General features: G+C 38.8%; 1 protein-coding gene across 1 annotated transcript; it reads left to right on the top strand.

Annotated features, from left to right (window-relative positions):
• Positions 1-15,238: 15,238 nt before the first annotated feature.
• CT83 (cancer/testis antigen 83) lies at positions 15,239-16,389 on the top strand. The gene is made up of 2 exons (XM_061137523.1): positions 15,239-15,313; positions 16,093-16,389. The coding sequence occupies exons 1-2, from the start codon at positions 15,239-15,241 to the stop codon at positions 16,387-16,389; spliced, it is 372 nt and encodes a 123-aa protein (XP_060993506.1).
• The last annotated feature ends 920 nt before the right edge of the window (positions 16,390-17,309 follow it).

The following is a 17,309-nucleotide window of genomic DNA, read 5'->3' as shown; positions in this document are numbered from 1 at the left end:
ATTCCCTATCTCCTCCTCTTTTGTTTGACTTGGTGGGCATTTTTCATGTTCCTTTACCTGTTGGATATTTCTTTGCCTTTTCATCTTGTTTAGATTGCTGTGTCTGGAATAGGGCTTCTCTCTTTTTTTTTTGGTAAGGTTATAGTGTATTGAAAATGAAAATTAAGGAGTAGTAGAGGAGTACTAGAGGACTTTAAAAGAAATAAGAGAAAAAGAAAAATAGAAAATAGAAGAGAAAAAGAAAAAGAAAGAAAGAAAGAAAAAAATTGTTTTTCCTAATTAAAAAAATCGTAACAATTTATGAAAATGAAAGTTAAGGAGTAATTTGGGAGTTATAGGGAATTTTAAAGGAAAATAAAAGAAAAAAAAATAGAAAAGAAAAAATAAAAAAAAATTTTTTTTCCTACTTAAAAAAAAAAGTAAAAATATATCTTGGAATTTCTCTGGAGCTGTTGTGGTCAGTGTGGGCTTGGCTCATTTTCAGATAGCTCCTCATTCCAGCTTACACTTCTCGGTATCTACAGGTCCCTTCCGGTGTAGTCGGTGTTTTCTAGAGGGATTTTAATCTGTTGCACCGGTCCCTTCTGAAGCAGTTTCCTTTGTTTATTTGGCTTCTGTTTGCAGGTCTCTTCAGAGCGTCATTTCCGCCCTGACACAGGCGGGCAGAGGTGGACTCTTATTCAGGTAGCTAGTTCCGTCGCGCTGCGGGGAGGGGCTGGCGCTGCTTTCTCCGTCTGCCTCCCGGCTGCTCTATATGGAGCGCGCCCCGCGCTGCACGCGGTTCCAGTCCTCGGGTGTTCCACAAAAGCTCGGTACAAAAAGCTGCACCTGCTCTTTGTGCCTTCCCCGTCAGAGCGGTCCAGGCAGCCAGGGACTTGACGGGCGCACTCTCCCCGGGTGTGGCGCGCCCACTCCCTTCCGTGGTCCCAGTCTCCGTTTCTGCCGGCACCAGTCGGGTGCGTGCGCCTTCTGCCCCCCGCGTCCCCAGCCCCAGTCCCCGCCCGCGCTGGTCGGGTGCCTGCGCCCTGGGTCTCGCCACGACCCTCCCGGCGGATGTCGACCATCCAGAATCACAGGAGGTCTTTGATTAGAAACTGGAGGCCTGTTTGCAGTGCGGCAGGGGATGCGGTCCTTGGGGCTGAGCCTGCCCCCTTCCCCTCCCCCCTGCCTCCTGCCTCCGGCGGGGCTGGGCCGGTCCGCAGCCTGCAAGCTCTTCTCTGGACTTTCTCGGTCCCTTTGTTCTGCGAATGGCCGGCAGTGTATTTGGGCTGGTTAATTTTCTCTCTCTCTTTTGCTGCCCCACAGTTTAAGTTGGCAACTCACAAAAGCTCCCTCCGATTGTCCTCAGGGCACTCAGGCCCGATCCTACCTCAAGCAATGCCACCCGCTCCTCTCCGTTCCGCCCTCACTTGCTGGTGGCGGATGCGGGTGTCTGGGGTACTTTTCTGCTGGGAGTTGCTTTTAGGCTCGTAATCTGTGGGTTTTATTTATTGTTTCCCTCCGAGTCAGGTTGCCCTCCAAGGTTCAAACACTTCCCCGAGGCCCGCCAGTGCGAGGGTTTCCCAGTGTCTGGAAACGTCCTGTATTGAGACTCCCTTCCCGGGACGGATCTCCGTCCTTAGCTCTTTTGTCTCACTTTTTATCCTTTATATTTTGTCCTCCCTCCTTTTGAAGACAATGGGCTGCTTTTCTGGGCGCCTGATGACCTCAGCTAGCGATCAGAAATTGTTTTGTGAAGTTTGCTCTGCATTCAGTTATTCTTTTGATGAATTTGTAGGAGAGAAAGTGGTCTCCCCATCCTACTCCTCCACCATCTTGGCTCCTCCCCCCTCGACAAAGAGGATTTAAAACAATTTTTTCTGACTGGAAAAAAAAATCAGTGCTGTTTCTACAATGTAACTGTTCCCACCTGGTAACTAGAGAAATGTATAGTCACAAAAAGGCTGAAAAATCCTTCAGGGGGCTTAAGATTGTTTAAATTTAACTATCAAGTCAATGCAACTAGATTCTAGGGGAAGGGAAAGGGGCATTTGTTATTTCATTTCATAATAATATATACCCATGTGCACATAATATTACTAAAAGCAAAAACTTTAGATTATGTATACAAATATATCTCCAAACCTTGGTAAATTTGATTCAAAAAAGGTAACAACATTCAAAACTCATAGATGAATTTAAGCAATAACCTTCTTAAAAGGATAGTTTTGTTACTATCTTTGGAGGTTTATTGATTTTTGTCCAGCATTCAATCTCACCGTATTTTCTTATCAATTTGTAGAATTTCATTCACTACTTCTTTAAAGCTTGACTACTCTTTTTTAGTACAATTTTAGTACACTTTCTACTGAATTATTGCAATATAATTTAAAGTCAGGGAACAATAATAACAGTAGGATTCCAAGTCCAATGTATTGTAGACTGATCTTAAAATAGAGTCTGGAATAATAGTGCCCATTATCAGCTTTAGGACTGAAAGAGACCAAGAAATAAATAAGATGTAACGGGAAGGGAAAAAATCTAGTTCATTTCAAGGTGCAGTTCCTATTTCTTTGAATACAGTCAGCCACAGTTATTTCTTGAAGCTGAATAAATAAAGCAAAACATAACAACTAGCATCTAAAAACACATAAAATTTAGTAATAATCATAAGCAGGAATATTTTTTCAATTGAAATGACTTCAATTCAGTTGAAATAGTTTTTCTCCTAAGTCAGAAATACCCATATTTTAAAACAATTTTCAGTCAGTCTATCTTCCAATAGTTACCAGCCTAAGTTAATGTGGAGACTAGGGGACAGGAGTTCCTTTCAAATTTATGTAGCTCAGGTCAGGACCTTCACCGTTGGATGCACCTTAACCTCTTCCTTCCAGAGCAGGCTTTCATGGAAAAAATAGTGAACTGTACCAATCCTGTAGAATGTATGTGTCTAAAGCATCATCTGACATTTTGTAGAGACTGCATCTTCCAGACAATAGAAACAGTGGGTTCTGCTCTTCATCTTAGAAACTAACTGTAAATCTATGGCTGATTCATATCAATGCGTGGCAAAAACCACTACAATATTATAAAGTAATTAGCTGCCATCTAATATAAATAAATGAAAATAAATAAATAAATAAAATTACTTGAATAAACAACAAAAAAAGACGCTAACTGAAGATTGCTTGGGGCAGTTTCGGTTCCATCTCAGCCATAATTTCCAGTCTTTTGATGAGCTAATGACTTATAGTCAATCTTTTTTGTCTTCTGCTTGTGACCTGCTCTGGTCTTTCTTCCCAGTTTCTCCTTGCATTTGCTCACTTTGATTTTTCTAACTTGCAAGTGTGCTTGGTATGACACATCAGCCATTTAGATCTCCAGGCTACTCAGTGGAGGTGAACATGTCAACCCAATCTCCTTCCCCCTTGGTGTCCATACATTCATTCTCTACATCTGTGTCTCTTTCTGCTTTGCAAATAGGTTCATTTATACCATTTTTCCAAATTCCATGTATACATATATGTGTTAATATATGATATTTGTTTTTCTCTTGCTGACTTACTTCTCTCTGTATGGCAGACTCTAGGTCCATCCACGTCTCTGCAAATGTCTACTTGCTTTAATGATCATTATATTTAAAGATATGTTAGTTTTACATTTCTCACAGGAAAAAGAGCCTATTCTGACTCAGTCTCAAACATACAAACATACAGAGGCATGTTAAAGTACAAAACTTTGGCTTTGGAGGATCATACTCATGCTACTATAGGGTATATTTGATTACAGTCCTCATATTATTTTTGCATAATGAATACATGTCACATAGCATGTGTATCTTTCATTGAAATAACCTGTGATTTGCTTTGTATAATTTCCCAATTTTAGGTAATTTATTTTCCTCGTGTGGATGTGATTTAGTTAAAATTAGGTTTTTAACTAAAACTTTATTATTTCTGAGGTTGTTAATTTTAAAAACTGCTCCCCATGTGTGAAATCCCTGATGCCCCTACCTGAAACAAACGGAAAACTTATTTTTTAGATGTATCTTCAAAAAACCAGGATGCCTAGGATTCCCACAGAGGAATATGCATGCACACACTCAAACAATAAACACGCAATGCAAGTCATACAAATTTGTGATCTATCCTTAAGAAGTTCTGCAGGTACAAGAAATGGTAATCCAGAAATAAAAGAACAATACCAACTCCCTCCCCCAAACCAAACCCTAAAGATATATATATAATGTGATTTAAGGCACTAAAGGGAATAGAAGTCACAAGAAGAAAAATAAAGAAAATGACTACAATAATCATAGAACTTCAAGAAATAAAAATAGGGTCAATAAATTTAAAAACTAAGTTGACTCAGAATTGAGATAGAAAATATTACAGAATGATTAAGAGACATAGAACTGTGAATGACACACCTGACAAGCATTCCAAAAGAAGAGAATAGAAAATATAAAGAAATAATATGAAAATAAAGAGGATTTTCCAGAATTTAAGGAAGACATGAATACTCAGATTGAAAGAGTAAAGCGCCAATCAAGATAAACTGATGGGTGAAAACAAGATTAGTTGCTGTCCAATTAGCAATCAAAGAAATAAAAGTTAAAATGAGGTGTATATATTTAGTTAACATTTTAAAGCTACAAATCCACAATGATGATAATGTGGATACTCATTCTTCTTTATCCATTCATCCAACAGTGGGCTCTTAGGTTATTTTCCTATCTTGACTATTGTATACAATGCTGAAATAAACACTGAAACCATAATCACAGAAAACTAGCCAATCTGATCACACAGACCACAGTCTTGTCTAACTCAATGAAACTAAACCATGCCGTGTGGGGCCACCCAAGACGGACGGGTCATGGTGGAAAGGTCTGACAGAATGTGGTCCACTGGAGAAGGGGATGGCAAACCACTTCAGTATTCTTGCCGTAAGAACCCCACGAACAGTACGAAAAGGCAAAATGATAGGATACTGAAAGAGGAACTCCCCAGGTCAGTAGGTACCCAATATGCTACTGGAGATCAGTGGAGAAATAACTCCAGAAAGAGTGAAGAGATGGAGCCAAAGCAAAAACAATACCAAGTGGTGGATGTGACTGGTGATAGAAGCAAGGTCCGATGCTCTAAAGAGCAATATTGCATAGGAACCTGGAATGTTAGGTCCATGAATCAAGGCAAAATGGAAGTGGTCAAACAGGAGATGGCAAGAGTGAATGTCGACATTCTAAGAATCAGCGAACTAAAATGGACTGGAATGGGTGAATTTAACTCAGATGACCATTATATCTACTACTGTGGGCAGGAATCCCTTAGAAGAAATGGAGTAGCTATCATGGTCAACAAAAGAGTCCGAAATGCAGTACTTGGATGCAATCTCAGAAATGACAGAATGATCTCTGTTCGTTTCCAAGGCAAACCATTCAATATCATGGTAACCCAAGCCTATGCCCCAACTAGTAACGCTGAAGAAGCTGAAGTTGAATGGTTCTGTGAAGAACTACAAAACCTTTTAGAACTAACACTCCCCCCAAAAACGTCCTTTTCATTATAGGGGACTGGAACACAAAAGTAAGAAGTCAAGAAACACCTGGAGTGGGACTTCCCTGCTGGCCCAGTGGTTAAGACTCTGAGCTCCCAATGCAGGGGACCCAGGTTCGATCCCTGGTCAGGGAACTAGATCCCACATGCTGCAACTAAGACCTGGTGCAGCCAAATAAATGAATAAATATTAAAAAAAAAAAAAAAAAACACCTGGAGTAACAGGCACATTTGGCCTTGGAGTACGGAATGAAGCAGGGCAAAGGCTAATAGAGTTTTGCCAAGAGAACGCACTGGTCATAGCAAACACCCTCTCCCAACAACACAAGAGAAGACTCTACACATGGACATCACCAGATGGTCAACACCGAAATCGGATTGATCATATTCTTTGCAGCCAAAGATGGAGAAGCTCTATACAGGCAGCAAAAACAAGACCGGGAGCTGACTGTGGCTCAGATCATGAACTCCTTATTGCCAAATTCAGACTTAAATTGAAGAAAGTAGGGAAAATCACTAGACCATTCAGGTATGATCTAAATCAAATCCCTTATGACTATACAGTGGAAGTGAGAAATAGATTTAAGGGACTAGATCTCCTAGACAGAGAGCCTGATGAACTATGGACAGAGGTTTGTGACATTGTACAGGAGACAGGGATCAAGACCATCCCCATGGAATAGAAATGCAAAAAGGCAAAATGGTTCTCTGAGGAGGGCTTACAAACAACTGTGAAAAAAGAGAAGCAAAAAGCAAAGGAGAAAAGGAAAGATATTCCTATTTGAATGCAGAGCTCCAAAGAATAGCAAGGAGAGATAAGAAAGCCTTCCTCAGCAATCAATGCAAAGAAATAGAGGAAAACAACAGAAAGGGAAAGACTAGAGATCTCTTCAAGAAAATTAGAGATACCAAGGGAACATTTCATCCAAAGATGGGTTCGATAAGGGACATAAATAGTATGGACCTAACAGAAGCAGAAGATATTAAGAAGAGGTGGCAAGAATACATGGAAGAACTGTACAAAAAAGATCTTCATGACCCAGATAATCACGATGGTATGATTACTCACCTAGAGCCAGACAACCTGGAATGTGAAGTCAAGTGGGCCTTAGAAAGCATCACTATGAACAAAGCTAGTGGATGTGATGGAATTCCAGTTGAGCTATTTCAAATCCTGAAAGATGATGCTGTGAAAGTGCTGCACTCAATATGCCAGCAAATTTGGAAAACTCAGCAGTGACCAAAGGACTGGAAAAAGTCAGTTTTCATTCCAACCCCAAAGAAAGGCAATCCCAAAGAATGCTCAAACTACCGCACTATTGTACTCATCTCACACGCTAGTAAAGTAACGCTCAAAATTCTCCAAGACAGGCTTCAGCAATACGTGAACCATGAACTTCCAGATGTTCAAGCTGGTTTTAGAAAAGGCAGAGGAACCAGAGATCAAATTGCCAATATCCACTGGATCATCGAAAAAGCAAGAGAGTTCCAGAAAAACATCTATTTCTGCTTTATTGACTATGCCAAAGCCTTCAATTGTGTGGATCACAATAAACTGTGGAAAATTCTTCAAGAGATGGGAATACCAGACCACCTGATCCACCTCTTGACAAACCTATATGCAGGTCAGGAAGCAACAGTTAGAAATGGACATGGGTCAACAGACTGGTTCCAAATAGGAAAAGGAGTATGTCAAGGCTGTATACTGTCACCCTGCTTATTTAAAATATATGCAGAGTACATAATGAGAAACGCTGGGCTGGAAGAACTCAAGCTGGAATCAAGATTGCCAAAGAAATATCAATAACCTCAGATATGCAGATGACACCACCTTTATGGCAGAAAGTGAGGAGGAACTAAAAAGCCTCTTGATGAAAGTGAAAGAAGAGAGTGAAAAAGTCAGCTTAAAGCTCAACATTCAGAAAACTAAGATCATGGCATCCGGTCCCATCACTTCATGGCAAATAGATGGGGAAACAGTGGAAGCAGTGTCAGACTTTATTTTTGGGGGCTCCAAAATCACTGTAGATGGTGATTGCAGCCATGAAATTAAAATAGTCAAGGCTATTGTTTTTCCAGTGGTCATATATGGATGTGAGTTGGACTGTGAAGAAAGCTGAGCACTGAAAAATTGATGCTTTTGAACTGTGGTGTTGGCGAAGATTCTTGAGAGTCCCTTGGACTGCAAGGAGATCCAACCGGTCCATCCTAAAGGAGATCAGTCCTGGGTGTTCATTGGAAGGGCTGATGCTGAAGCTGAAACTCCAATACTTTGACCACCTCATGCGAAGTGTTGACTCATTGGAAAAGACCCTGATGCTGGGAGGGATTGGGGGCAGGAGGAGAAGGGGACGACAGAGGATGAGATGGCTGGATGGCATCACTGACTAGATGGACATGAGTTTGAGTAAACTCCGGGAGCTGGTGATGGACAGGGAGGCCTGGAGTGCTGTGATTCATGGGGTCACAAAGAGTCGGACAGGACTGAGCAACTGAACTGAACTGAACTGTGCTGGGATAAGTTGCTTCAGTAATGCTCGTGTTTTTGCAACTCCATGGACCATAGCCTAACAGACTCCTCTGTCCATGGGGATTCTCCAGGCAACAGTATTGGAGTGGGTTGCCATGCCCTCCTCCAGGGGGTCTTCCTGACCCAGGGATCGAAAGTATGTCACTTATGTCTCCTGCATTGGCAAGCGTGCTCTTTACCTGTAGTGCCACCATATTGCAAATCAAAAGTACAATGAGCTATCTCCTCACAGTTGTCAAAATGTCTATTATAAAAAAGACAAGAAATAACAAATACTAGTGAGAATGTAGAGAAAAGGGAACCCTCAAGCACTGTTAATAAGAATGTAAATTCATGCGGACGGTATGGAAAATTGTGATGGGTCCTCAAAAAAATTAAGAATAGATGTACTATATGATCCTTTTGGATATTTATTGACTATTCATATTCTTCCTCTGTGAATTTCTTGTCCATATTCTTTGACCATCTTTTATTGATAACAATGAAAAAAAAAAAAAAACAAATGTAAAGGAGTTCTTTATGGATTCTTGACCCCTCAACTGGTTTTGGTTATACCTGTTGGCATTGTCTTCTCCCAGTCGTATCTCCTAATTTTACCTTGTCTTTTGTCATATGGAAAGATTTAAATTGTTGCTTCTTGGAAGTGGAAGTCACACCTTGTTTTTAAACTCCTCCAAAGTATTCATCATACTATGAGTTTTAATAGCAATGCCTAATAAACTTTGGTCACACATATGTCCACTTCTTGCTCACCATCATCTTTTGCCTTTCCATGACTTCAAGATCCAGCCTCTTTCTCACTTCAGTATAATCTTTAGGAGAAAGAAATGACAACCCATTCCAGTATTCTTGCCTGGAAAACTTTCCATGGACAGAGGAGCTGGCGGGCTACAGTCCATGGAGTCACAAAGAATCAGACATGACTGAGTGACTGAGCACAGCCCACAGCATTATTATTATCATGATTTTTGTCAATTGTTTTGCTTCATTTTGAATGTTCTTATCAATTTTCTACTAGAGCATTCATCTTTGTCCTGTTTTCCAATCTCTTTCCACATCCACATATTCCTGTTCTAACACCACATTGTTTTAAAAAGTGTTTCTTTAATGCATTTTTATATAAGCAAGTATCTTCTCTTTATTTTTTCCTTCAAAAATTTCTAGGCTGTCTCATATTTTAAAATTTCCAGATGAATGTTAAAATCACTTTCTTAAGTTTCAAAAATCCTCTTGGGATTTTGATCTGAATTACAGGTAAATTACATCTGAATTTTTGAAAACTTGGCATGTTTATGTTGTTTAGTATTCCTATCCAGGAACATGTTCTTCTTCTACATTTACATAAATCTTGTTTCTCTCCTAGTGAAGTTTTGTAATTTTCTTCAGCCAATTTTTAGTTTTTTGTTTCTGGGTATTTTGCATATTATGTTGTCATTGTAAGTGGTCTCATTTTCCAGCTATGTTTTCTAACTAGCTATTATCAGTACAGGACTTACCTGGTGGCTCAGACTGTAAAGAATCTGCCTGCAATGTGGGAGACCCAGGTTCGATCCCTGGGTCGGGAAGAGCCCCTGGAGGAAGAGAATGCTACCCACTCCAATATTCTTGCCTAGAAAATTCTATGGACAGAGGAGCTTGGAGGGCTACAGTCCATGGGGGTCACAAAGAGTCAGACACGACTGAGCGACTAACACTTTCACTTTTTCCCCCACTTATTATAGGTATATAAGAAAGCTCTTTGTTCACTGAGTTTGCTTCCTGGCACTTTACTAAAGTCATTAGTTCTAAGATTTTTATTTAGAATCTTTTAGATTTTCTATGCAGATATTTCTTACTGCATTCACTAGAATTTCTATACCACTATTAAATAATTATAGTGATGCAACACACATGTCTTGTTCTTGATTTTGACTATGTCCCCAATATGTTGTTGTTACAGATGTTGGTTATTGTTTTCTTCTCGATATCATAATATTAAGGGCCTATTCTTTCATGCCCAGGTTTTTAAAAAATTAACACTTAGTTTAATTAATCCAAAAATGGATGTTGAAATTTAGCAAATGCGTCTTTTGGACACCTGTTGAGATAGTCTTATATAATTTTCTTTTGACCTATGGAAATGATATACTAGAGATTCCTGATGTTGTCATCCTAATATTCTGAAACAAACTATATTTGATGATATTAGTTTTAAAATATTGTCCATATTTTATTTGCTTAGTGCTTTGTATTAGGTTTTTTTTTTCATTTTAAGAGTATCATCCTTTCAATCCTCTGTGTTACACTTGGAAAGATTTTATGTCAGGGTTACGTTAGCTTCAAAAAATGCATTTGCCATGATCTGACTTTTTAAATCACTGACTGTTTAAATACTCCATGAAAATCTGAAAAGAAAAACCAACAAATAATCAGTGTGGGAATTTGAATACAGCTTCCCAATGGAATATAAGCTGCAAGGAGGATTTCTGTCTGTTTTGTTCACTACTGTATCCCTACTATTCTAGAACAGTGCCTGGTATTCAGTAAATGTTTGTTGAATAAATGGAAAGTAATGAATAATCTCCCTGGACATTTAATAGAGTTGTTTGGAAGGTTTTTTTTCTTCCTGATTTATCCTGTGGTTTGCTCTATCAAGCTCTTTCAAGGTATCACTTATGTGTGTGCTCACACACACACAAACACACACACACCACTCCTCAAAAAAAAAACTGGTTTATTTTAAACAACTCAAATATAAATATCACTAGAAAAAATCTGTATTGTACTTAAATTTCCCACTGACATTAATAACAATTATCAACATTTTCCATTATTACAAGTTATGAAAAGGCTGAAAATTATATTTTAATTCAATTTTCAGGTTGGCATTTCAAAGTTTCAGTGACAAACATAACGAATTGTTAAAGTCTCAATTTGAGATGGACGTTGTAGCTCATTCTCTTAGTAGAAAAGCTAAAAGCAATTCTTATTCCAAGTCACTTAATACTTTCCAGAACAGATTACAGATCTAAAGGTCACTTAAAATAAGCTCTAAATGTCACTTAAAGGAAAACAGTGTCACTGAAAATAAAATACCAGATTTAAGCATCATCATTCAGATTATATACTCTTTTTATTTTGCCTCTATTACAACATCAGGGGTGATATGGCGATAGAGGAACAAAAAATCTCAGGTTAGGGTTGATCATAACTATATTATCTTTATTCTTCCTCTTTTAAAGAGAAGAAATATGGTGTAGAAATTTTGACTCAATCTGATTAATTTTAAAGGGCATGTTCTCAGCAAAATTCTATGGCAATTTATATGTAGTGAAGTCCGGATTATGCTGTCTGTGATCAATGATCTGTGGTATATTTAACAAATACAACATACCACTCACTTATTTGACTGTGGATTGTATGATGTGATTCCAAATGAAAGGAAGCTATAGTTGAAAAGTACAGAGCAACCAGAAAAAAATGAAATGAAACAAACCTACCATGCCCTCTGTTGATGAAATGTGTGACTAGAGAATGTATGATTGGAAAGAAAAAAATCAACATATGTTTCTTTGTTCTTTTTTTTTAAGTTTCTCTAAATTATGTTCTAATTGAATTTCATAAAATAAGCATTTTATATTCTTCTGTTTTTATAGCATTCAGCACAAAATTATGTCAGTTAAAAGGAAAAAGCATCCATGTATAAATGGTTAATGCAGTAGGCCCAGTCATATGGCCTTGAATAGGCGTGATCTACTTGGAACTCATTCTGGAAGAACAACAATTGGAAAGGAAGAACCATTTTTAGACAATTTCAATTAAGGCAAGGTGGAAAAGGTAGAAGGATGGAATTCTGAACAAGCCAGATTGCTGTCCTCCCTCTCCTTTTCCCTAATCTTCAAATATCAGCCAAGTCCTTATAAATGATGAAGTTCATGTGCATCTTATGGGTGCAAGGATGGGTTGTTATCCTGAGACAAAATCTAATTCTCCTTCTCTAGAAGGTATCAGAGAGATTGACAGACATCCTTCAATAACTCCTTACCTTCTCCTTCTCAGTAGCATAACCATAAATTTTGATTTGGCTCAGTACACAGAACAAAAACTATATTTCTTGGCCTCCTTTGTAGCTAGATTTGACAACTTATCTAAATTCTGGCCAGTAATGAAAGTGGTAGTATCATGTGCAGCTTTGGGGAAATTCCTTAAAAGAGAGGAGGCTCATCCTTCTTCACATTTTCCACCAGCCTGGTAACAGAACAATTCAGTAACTATCTTGGACCATGAGGTGGAAGATGTATACTGAAGATGACAAAACAAAAGAGTCTAACAAACCAGGGTTCCCAATACATTTATGAATCTCCCCTGCCCACACTGAATTGCTTCTCTTTTAATTAAGTCTATTTATTTGTTTAAGTTATTGTTACAATGAAATATCCTTCAGCTTTAAAAAGAAAAGAAATTCTGACAAGGGCTACAACATGGATGAAGCTTGACGACATTATACTTATATTCTGTAAGCAAGTCACAACACAACAAATATAAGTGTAATTTTACTTATATGAGATACCTAGTATATTCAGATTCATAGAGACAGACAGTAGAATGGTAGTTTCCAGAGGATGAGTGGAGGGGTGAATAGGAACTTATGTTTAATGAGGACAGATTTTCAGTTGGAAAAGATGAAAAAGCTTTGGAGATGGATGGTTGCACAACAATGCAAATTTACTTACTGCCACAGAAGTGTACACTTAAAATTGGTTAAAATGATAAATTCTATGTTTTATATACTTTACCACAATAAAAAATGCAAAAACGTCAATGGTTAGCAACAATGTGTGTGATTAGACTATTTTCCAAAATCTCTTAAGTGCTTCCTTGGATACCAGTAGGATCAAAATTCAAAATTCTATTGTTGGAGACAATGTACTGGGCTTCACTCAATTTTATTTGATGAAACAAGAAATTAAGTGTTAACCACAATTATGTGCCTACACTGACATGAGGGAATTTCTTACACATCTAGAGCTTCAATTGCCATCTTCATGCAGATGCTTCATAAATGTATATCTTCAATTATTTCCCTGAGGTCAATTATTCCATGGTTCAAAGTGTTAGGTTGGAAGTTAGACATGAGCAACCAGAGGAGGCCTGGCTGTAAGGGATGGAAGCCTATCTCTGAACCCCATCCAAGAAACACCCAGGAGAGCTCACAGACATGCTACAAAATAACCACACTTTTCAACTCCTGCACATGCACCCTAGGCACAAGTGGATACAAAATGACCACAGGGGCTTCTCCAAGTAACTTTAGGCAGTTAGGAGCTTATTAAGGGCTCATGAATATTCTGCATCTAATTATGACAGAATTATGGGAAGACATAAATAATACAACTTGCTGTTATATAACTTATAATTGTCAATTGGCCTTGAGCATATGCCCATTTGCCTTCCCTTTCATTGATTGGTGGTGGGTGCAATCCCTACTTTGCATCAGGCATAACCAAAAGGAGGAGACTGGAAGCATAAAAGGGGGAAGCCGAGAGGGTTTGACAGGAAGGATGAGGGCAACTCTCTTGGGAGTGTTGGACTAAGAAAATCTCTGTCTGCTTGAGTTGGATGTTCTACATCTTTTGGTCCATCACTCCAATTTTTTGTTGCGACAAAACAAGAACCGGGGAAGAGAAATAAACCAACCTGACAAAAACCATGTCAAACTCAACATGCCCAACACCAAATTCATGATCACCATCCCCATACTTGGTTATTTGCCATCCATCTGATTGAGTAAGTCATAAAGCCAGGACTTTTACCCTCCTTTACATCTCCCATCCTATCATATGCTTCTGTGCCATCATGTACCTCCTGTTATCAGTTATTTCATTAATACTTTTACATTATTTCTGTATTTGAATACTATTTATCTCTCACACTAGAGTGCACATTCTGGGTGAGCAGAGACTTTAGTTTTACTCATAATCGTATTCCCAGAATACAGCACAGTGCCTGCCCTTTACATGGGTGTTTAATAAATACATGTTAAATAAATCTTTAAGGTTTGAACTCATAATTGGGAAAACAGTTTGATATAAAAATGCATAAATGTAATTCCTCTCCTTCCTATCTTTATGAAGATGTGAGTTATTCCCCAAGCAGAGTTAGTGGGTTACAGTTTGACACTTATCTTGAGATTATCCTGGCTATGGCTTTAGTACTGACTTTTAGTTCAGTGTCATCTTGTACATTTACCTGAATTTCTTGAACACTTCTAACTTGTACAATGATTCCTGTATCTGTCCCTTCTCATGAACTAATCCAAATATGCTGTTCCATTCCTTGGGTGGAGAAGAGTAAATATTTGAGGCTCACAACTGTAGGTAGAGGTCCTGAGGATGGGGATGAGGATGAGGGAATGGGAGTTTATCTCAGAACTCAAACTCTGTGGATTCAAGCTGTGCTTTTGCTACTAGTTTCAAATGAGTTTACTTAACATCTGAATCTGTTTCTGCATTTCCCGAAGTAGACACACCATTAAAGATACCTATAGCATAAAATTATTGTGAGGACTATATAGAGAAATGGACCTGGAATTACTTTTTAAACTGTACAGTGGCACAAACGTACATTATCCCGATGTGAATATGGTTGGAGTGAATCCTAAAATAGCAGCGGGGATGGTAAGGAGGTATTTGGCCACGACTCACATTATGTAGGTAACTACTTTTACAGTGTATTGAACTTGTTTTTGAAATGAAGTGGTTGCAGCAGAGAAAAAAATCTTAACAGAAAAAAGGTGGGGGGGGGGGAGCACTTCTAAAATCTAGCATTTAGCCAGTCAATTTGGTGTCTTTACTTCTACCGCGTTTCAGCTTCCTGAAAATCCCAAACTCTCCCACCATCTCTAACTATCCTGTGATCAGGTGTGCGGTATGTGCCGCCTGGTTTCCCCTCAAGCCGGTGTTACGTCATCAGATTATGACGTACCGCCCCCTGAGCGTGCTCAATTGTGAGGTCACACGCTCTCTTGCGTATATAAAGCTGGACGCTGCCTCCCGTCCCACTTGCACCAGGCAGTGAGGGACGCTGAGCATCGTGGCCCTCGGCTTCCCGGGCGGCTAGCGGCCCCCTGCTTCCCAACTGCCAGCTGAGTGCCTCAGTGCCCGAGAAGAGGGAAGAGGTTTGAAGAGGCACCATGAGTCTCCTGTTCCTACTAGTGAGCAGCATTCTGTTCGCCTTCATGTTTGTCTTCTGGAAAACCTGGTTTCAGGTAAAGTGTGTAAGAGCGGTTGGAATTAGATGAAGCTCGACAAATACATGGCTTGGGGAGGGAGGTGTGTTTAAGAGAGTAGATAGATAGTAAAGTAAGAGTAAGGCGGGGGTCACCCCATTCCTTTTTCCTTTGAAAGCACTCAGATTTTGACTCTTGACTTCACACTTCTCCCATGTTGACCAGTAGTTCCACAGCTGTACTGTGTTGTGAAAAGCCCCAAGTCACTAGGTGATGGGGTGAGTTTTTCATCCGCTCGAAAAGTACAGCAGAAAGTGTCCATCTGCCCCCTCCCATTTTAAGAAACTGTACCTACTCTCTTCCTCTCTGGCTTTTACTACCCCCATGTGATTCTGTTTGCCTCTTCCTCCCTTGTATTTTCGTTTTCAGTCATCTTTATGACAGCTTTGGGTGGGGGAGGGGACATCACAGATAATTAAGGTCAAAATGTGGGTTTCCTGCTGATGTTTAAAGTTCCAAGTGAAGTGCTTTTAGATAAGTATCAAACAGGGTCCAAGTATAGACCTACTGGAATGCCCAAGAAATGTAAGCCAAGGCTATGGTATTTTGGCATCAGAAGGCTACTTTGATTTTTTTCTCACTCTTTGTTTGGGAAGGACATATTTCCAAATCAATGTATTCATTCAACAGATTTTTAATCTTGGGGGAGGTCAATCAGTTCATTTTGGTAAATCAAGACTAAGAATGTTATTATTTGGTGGTATTTGGACATTGCTAAAGTCAATAAACTACATATGTTTAATTTCCTTCCCTTACAGAGAAACACTGGTGAAATGTCATCAAATTCAACTTCTCTTGCACTAGTAAGATCATCCTTTTCTACTCAGTCAACTAAGAGCAATACTGATAAGAGTCTTTCGGTCAACAGTCTCTCTCGGGATATCTTAATTAATTTCCCACACTCAGTAGCTATGCAGAAGCGAATATTGGTAAACCTCAGGATCGTGGAATACAAGCTGGCTGAACTGGAACAATTCCTAGTTACTAAGGGTTTAAATGGTGCATTAGTTAACCGGAAATCCACTGACAAGCCTACAGAATGTAATAACAATTGAGGCAATCATTAAAGGGACTTTGAGTGGATTCATTTCATTATATGTGTTTATACCAAATGAATTATTATTTAAAAGGGGAGGGGTGCCAAGTCAGATACAAAATCCAGACATTTGTCAGTTTGCTTACATTTAGAGAGTTGATTATGTTGCTAACATATTTTACTGGAGAAGGAATGAAAGCACAATAGAGAAAGAAACAGTTTGAGTTGTTTTCTTTTTAATTAGCTACAGTAAAGAGAATATAGTTGAGATACAGTGATTTTAACTTCAATTGTGAAAGTTTTTTTTCTAATGGTTTACAATACTGTAAATGTCTCCAAGTTTGCATTAAAGTTAGTGAGATTTGATGGAACTTTATTCCATTATGCAGAATAGTCTAACACTATTGAATCTGTGTAATAATACTAAGAGCTATCATTGAGCACCCTAAAATGTGCCAGGGACTCTGTTAAGATCTGTGCTTTACATACTTGTAAAGATAGTCACAGAAACTCTTAACTACTCTTCATAGTCAGCTATTGAAGTAGACTACTTTTCCAGCACCACCTCTGCTAATAATTAGATATTTCATTAGAAATATCTAAACCTTCCCTGAATTGCAAGTCACCTGTAGAAAATTACATGCATTTTTTTATTTGGTGAAAAATCCACACCTCAAATAGCACCAAAATATAATAATGGTAGAATGTATGTAATGTGGCTTAAAATTAAAGTATTTATATGCTGTATTTAGCAATCTATTTTAAATATTTTATAAAACCTAGTAGTCTGTTGACAGTCACTAACAGCATTTGACCTACCCTCAAAGAAAACCCTCAGAATATCTAATACAAGCTCATCTAATGTGTATGTTAGTTGCTCAGTCATGTCTGACTCTTTGCAACCCCGTGGACTGTAGCCCACCAGGCTCCTCTGTCCAT

Source organism: Dama dama, chromosome X (assembly GCF_033118175.1).
Source record: "Dama dama isolate Ldn47 chromosome X, ASM3311817v1, whole genome shotgun sequence".
Lineage (NCBI taxonomy): Eukaryota > Metazoa > Chordata > Mammalia > Artiodactyla > Cervidae > Dama > Dama dama.
The sequence above is the reverse complement of the archived record's forward strand: the minus strand, read 5'-3'. Positions and strand labels throughout refer to the sequence as shown.

What these genes read in the sequence shown, in the direction of transcription:
- CT83 (XM_061137523.1), top strand. Translation starts at nt 15,239, where the DNA reads ATGAGTCTCCTGTTCCTACTAGTGAGCAGCATTCTGTTCGCCTTCATG. An exon ending in TCTGGAAAACCTGGTTTCAG is followed by an intron (nt 15,314 to 16,092) that starts GTAAAGTGTGTA and finishes CTTCCCTTACAG; the next exon opens with AGAAACACTGGTGAAATGTC.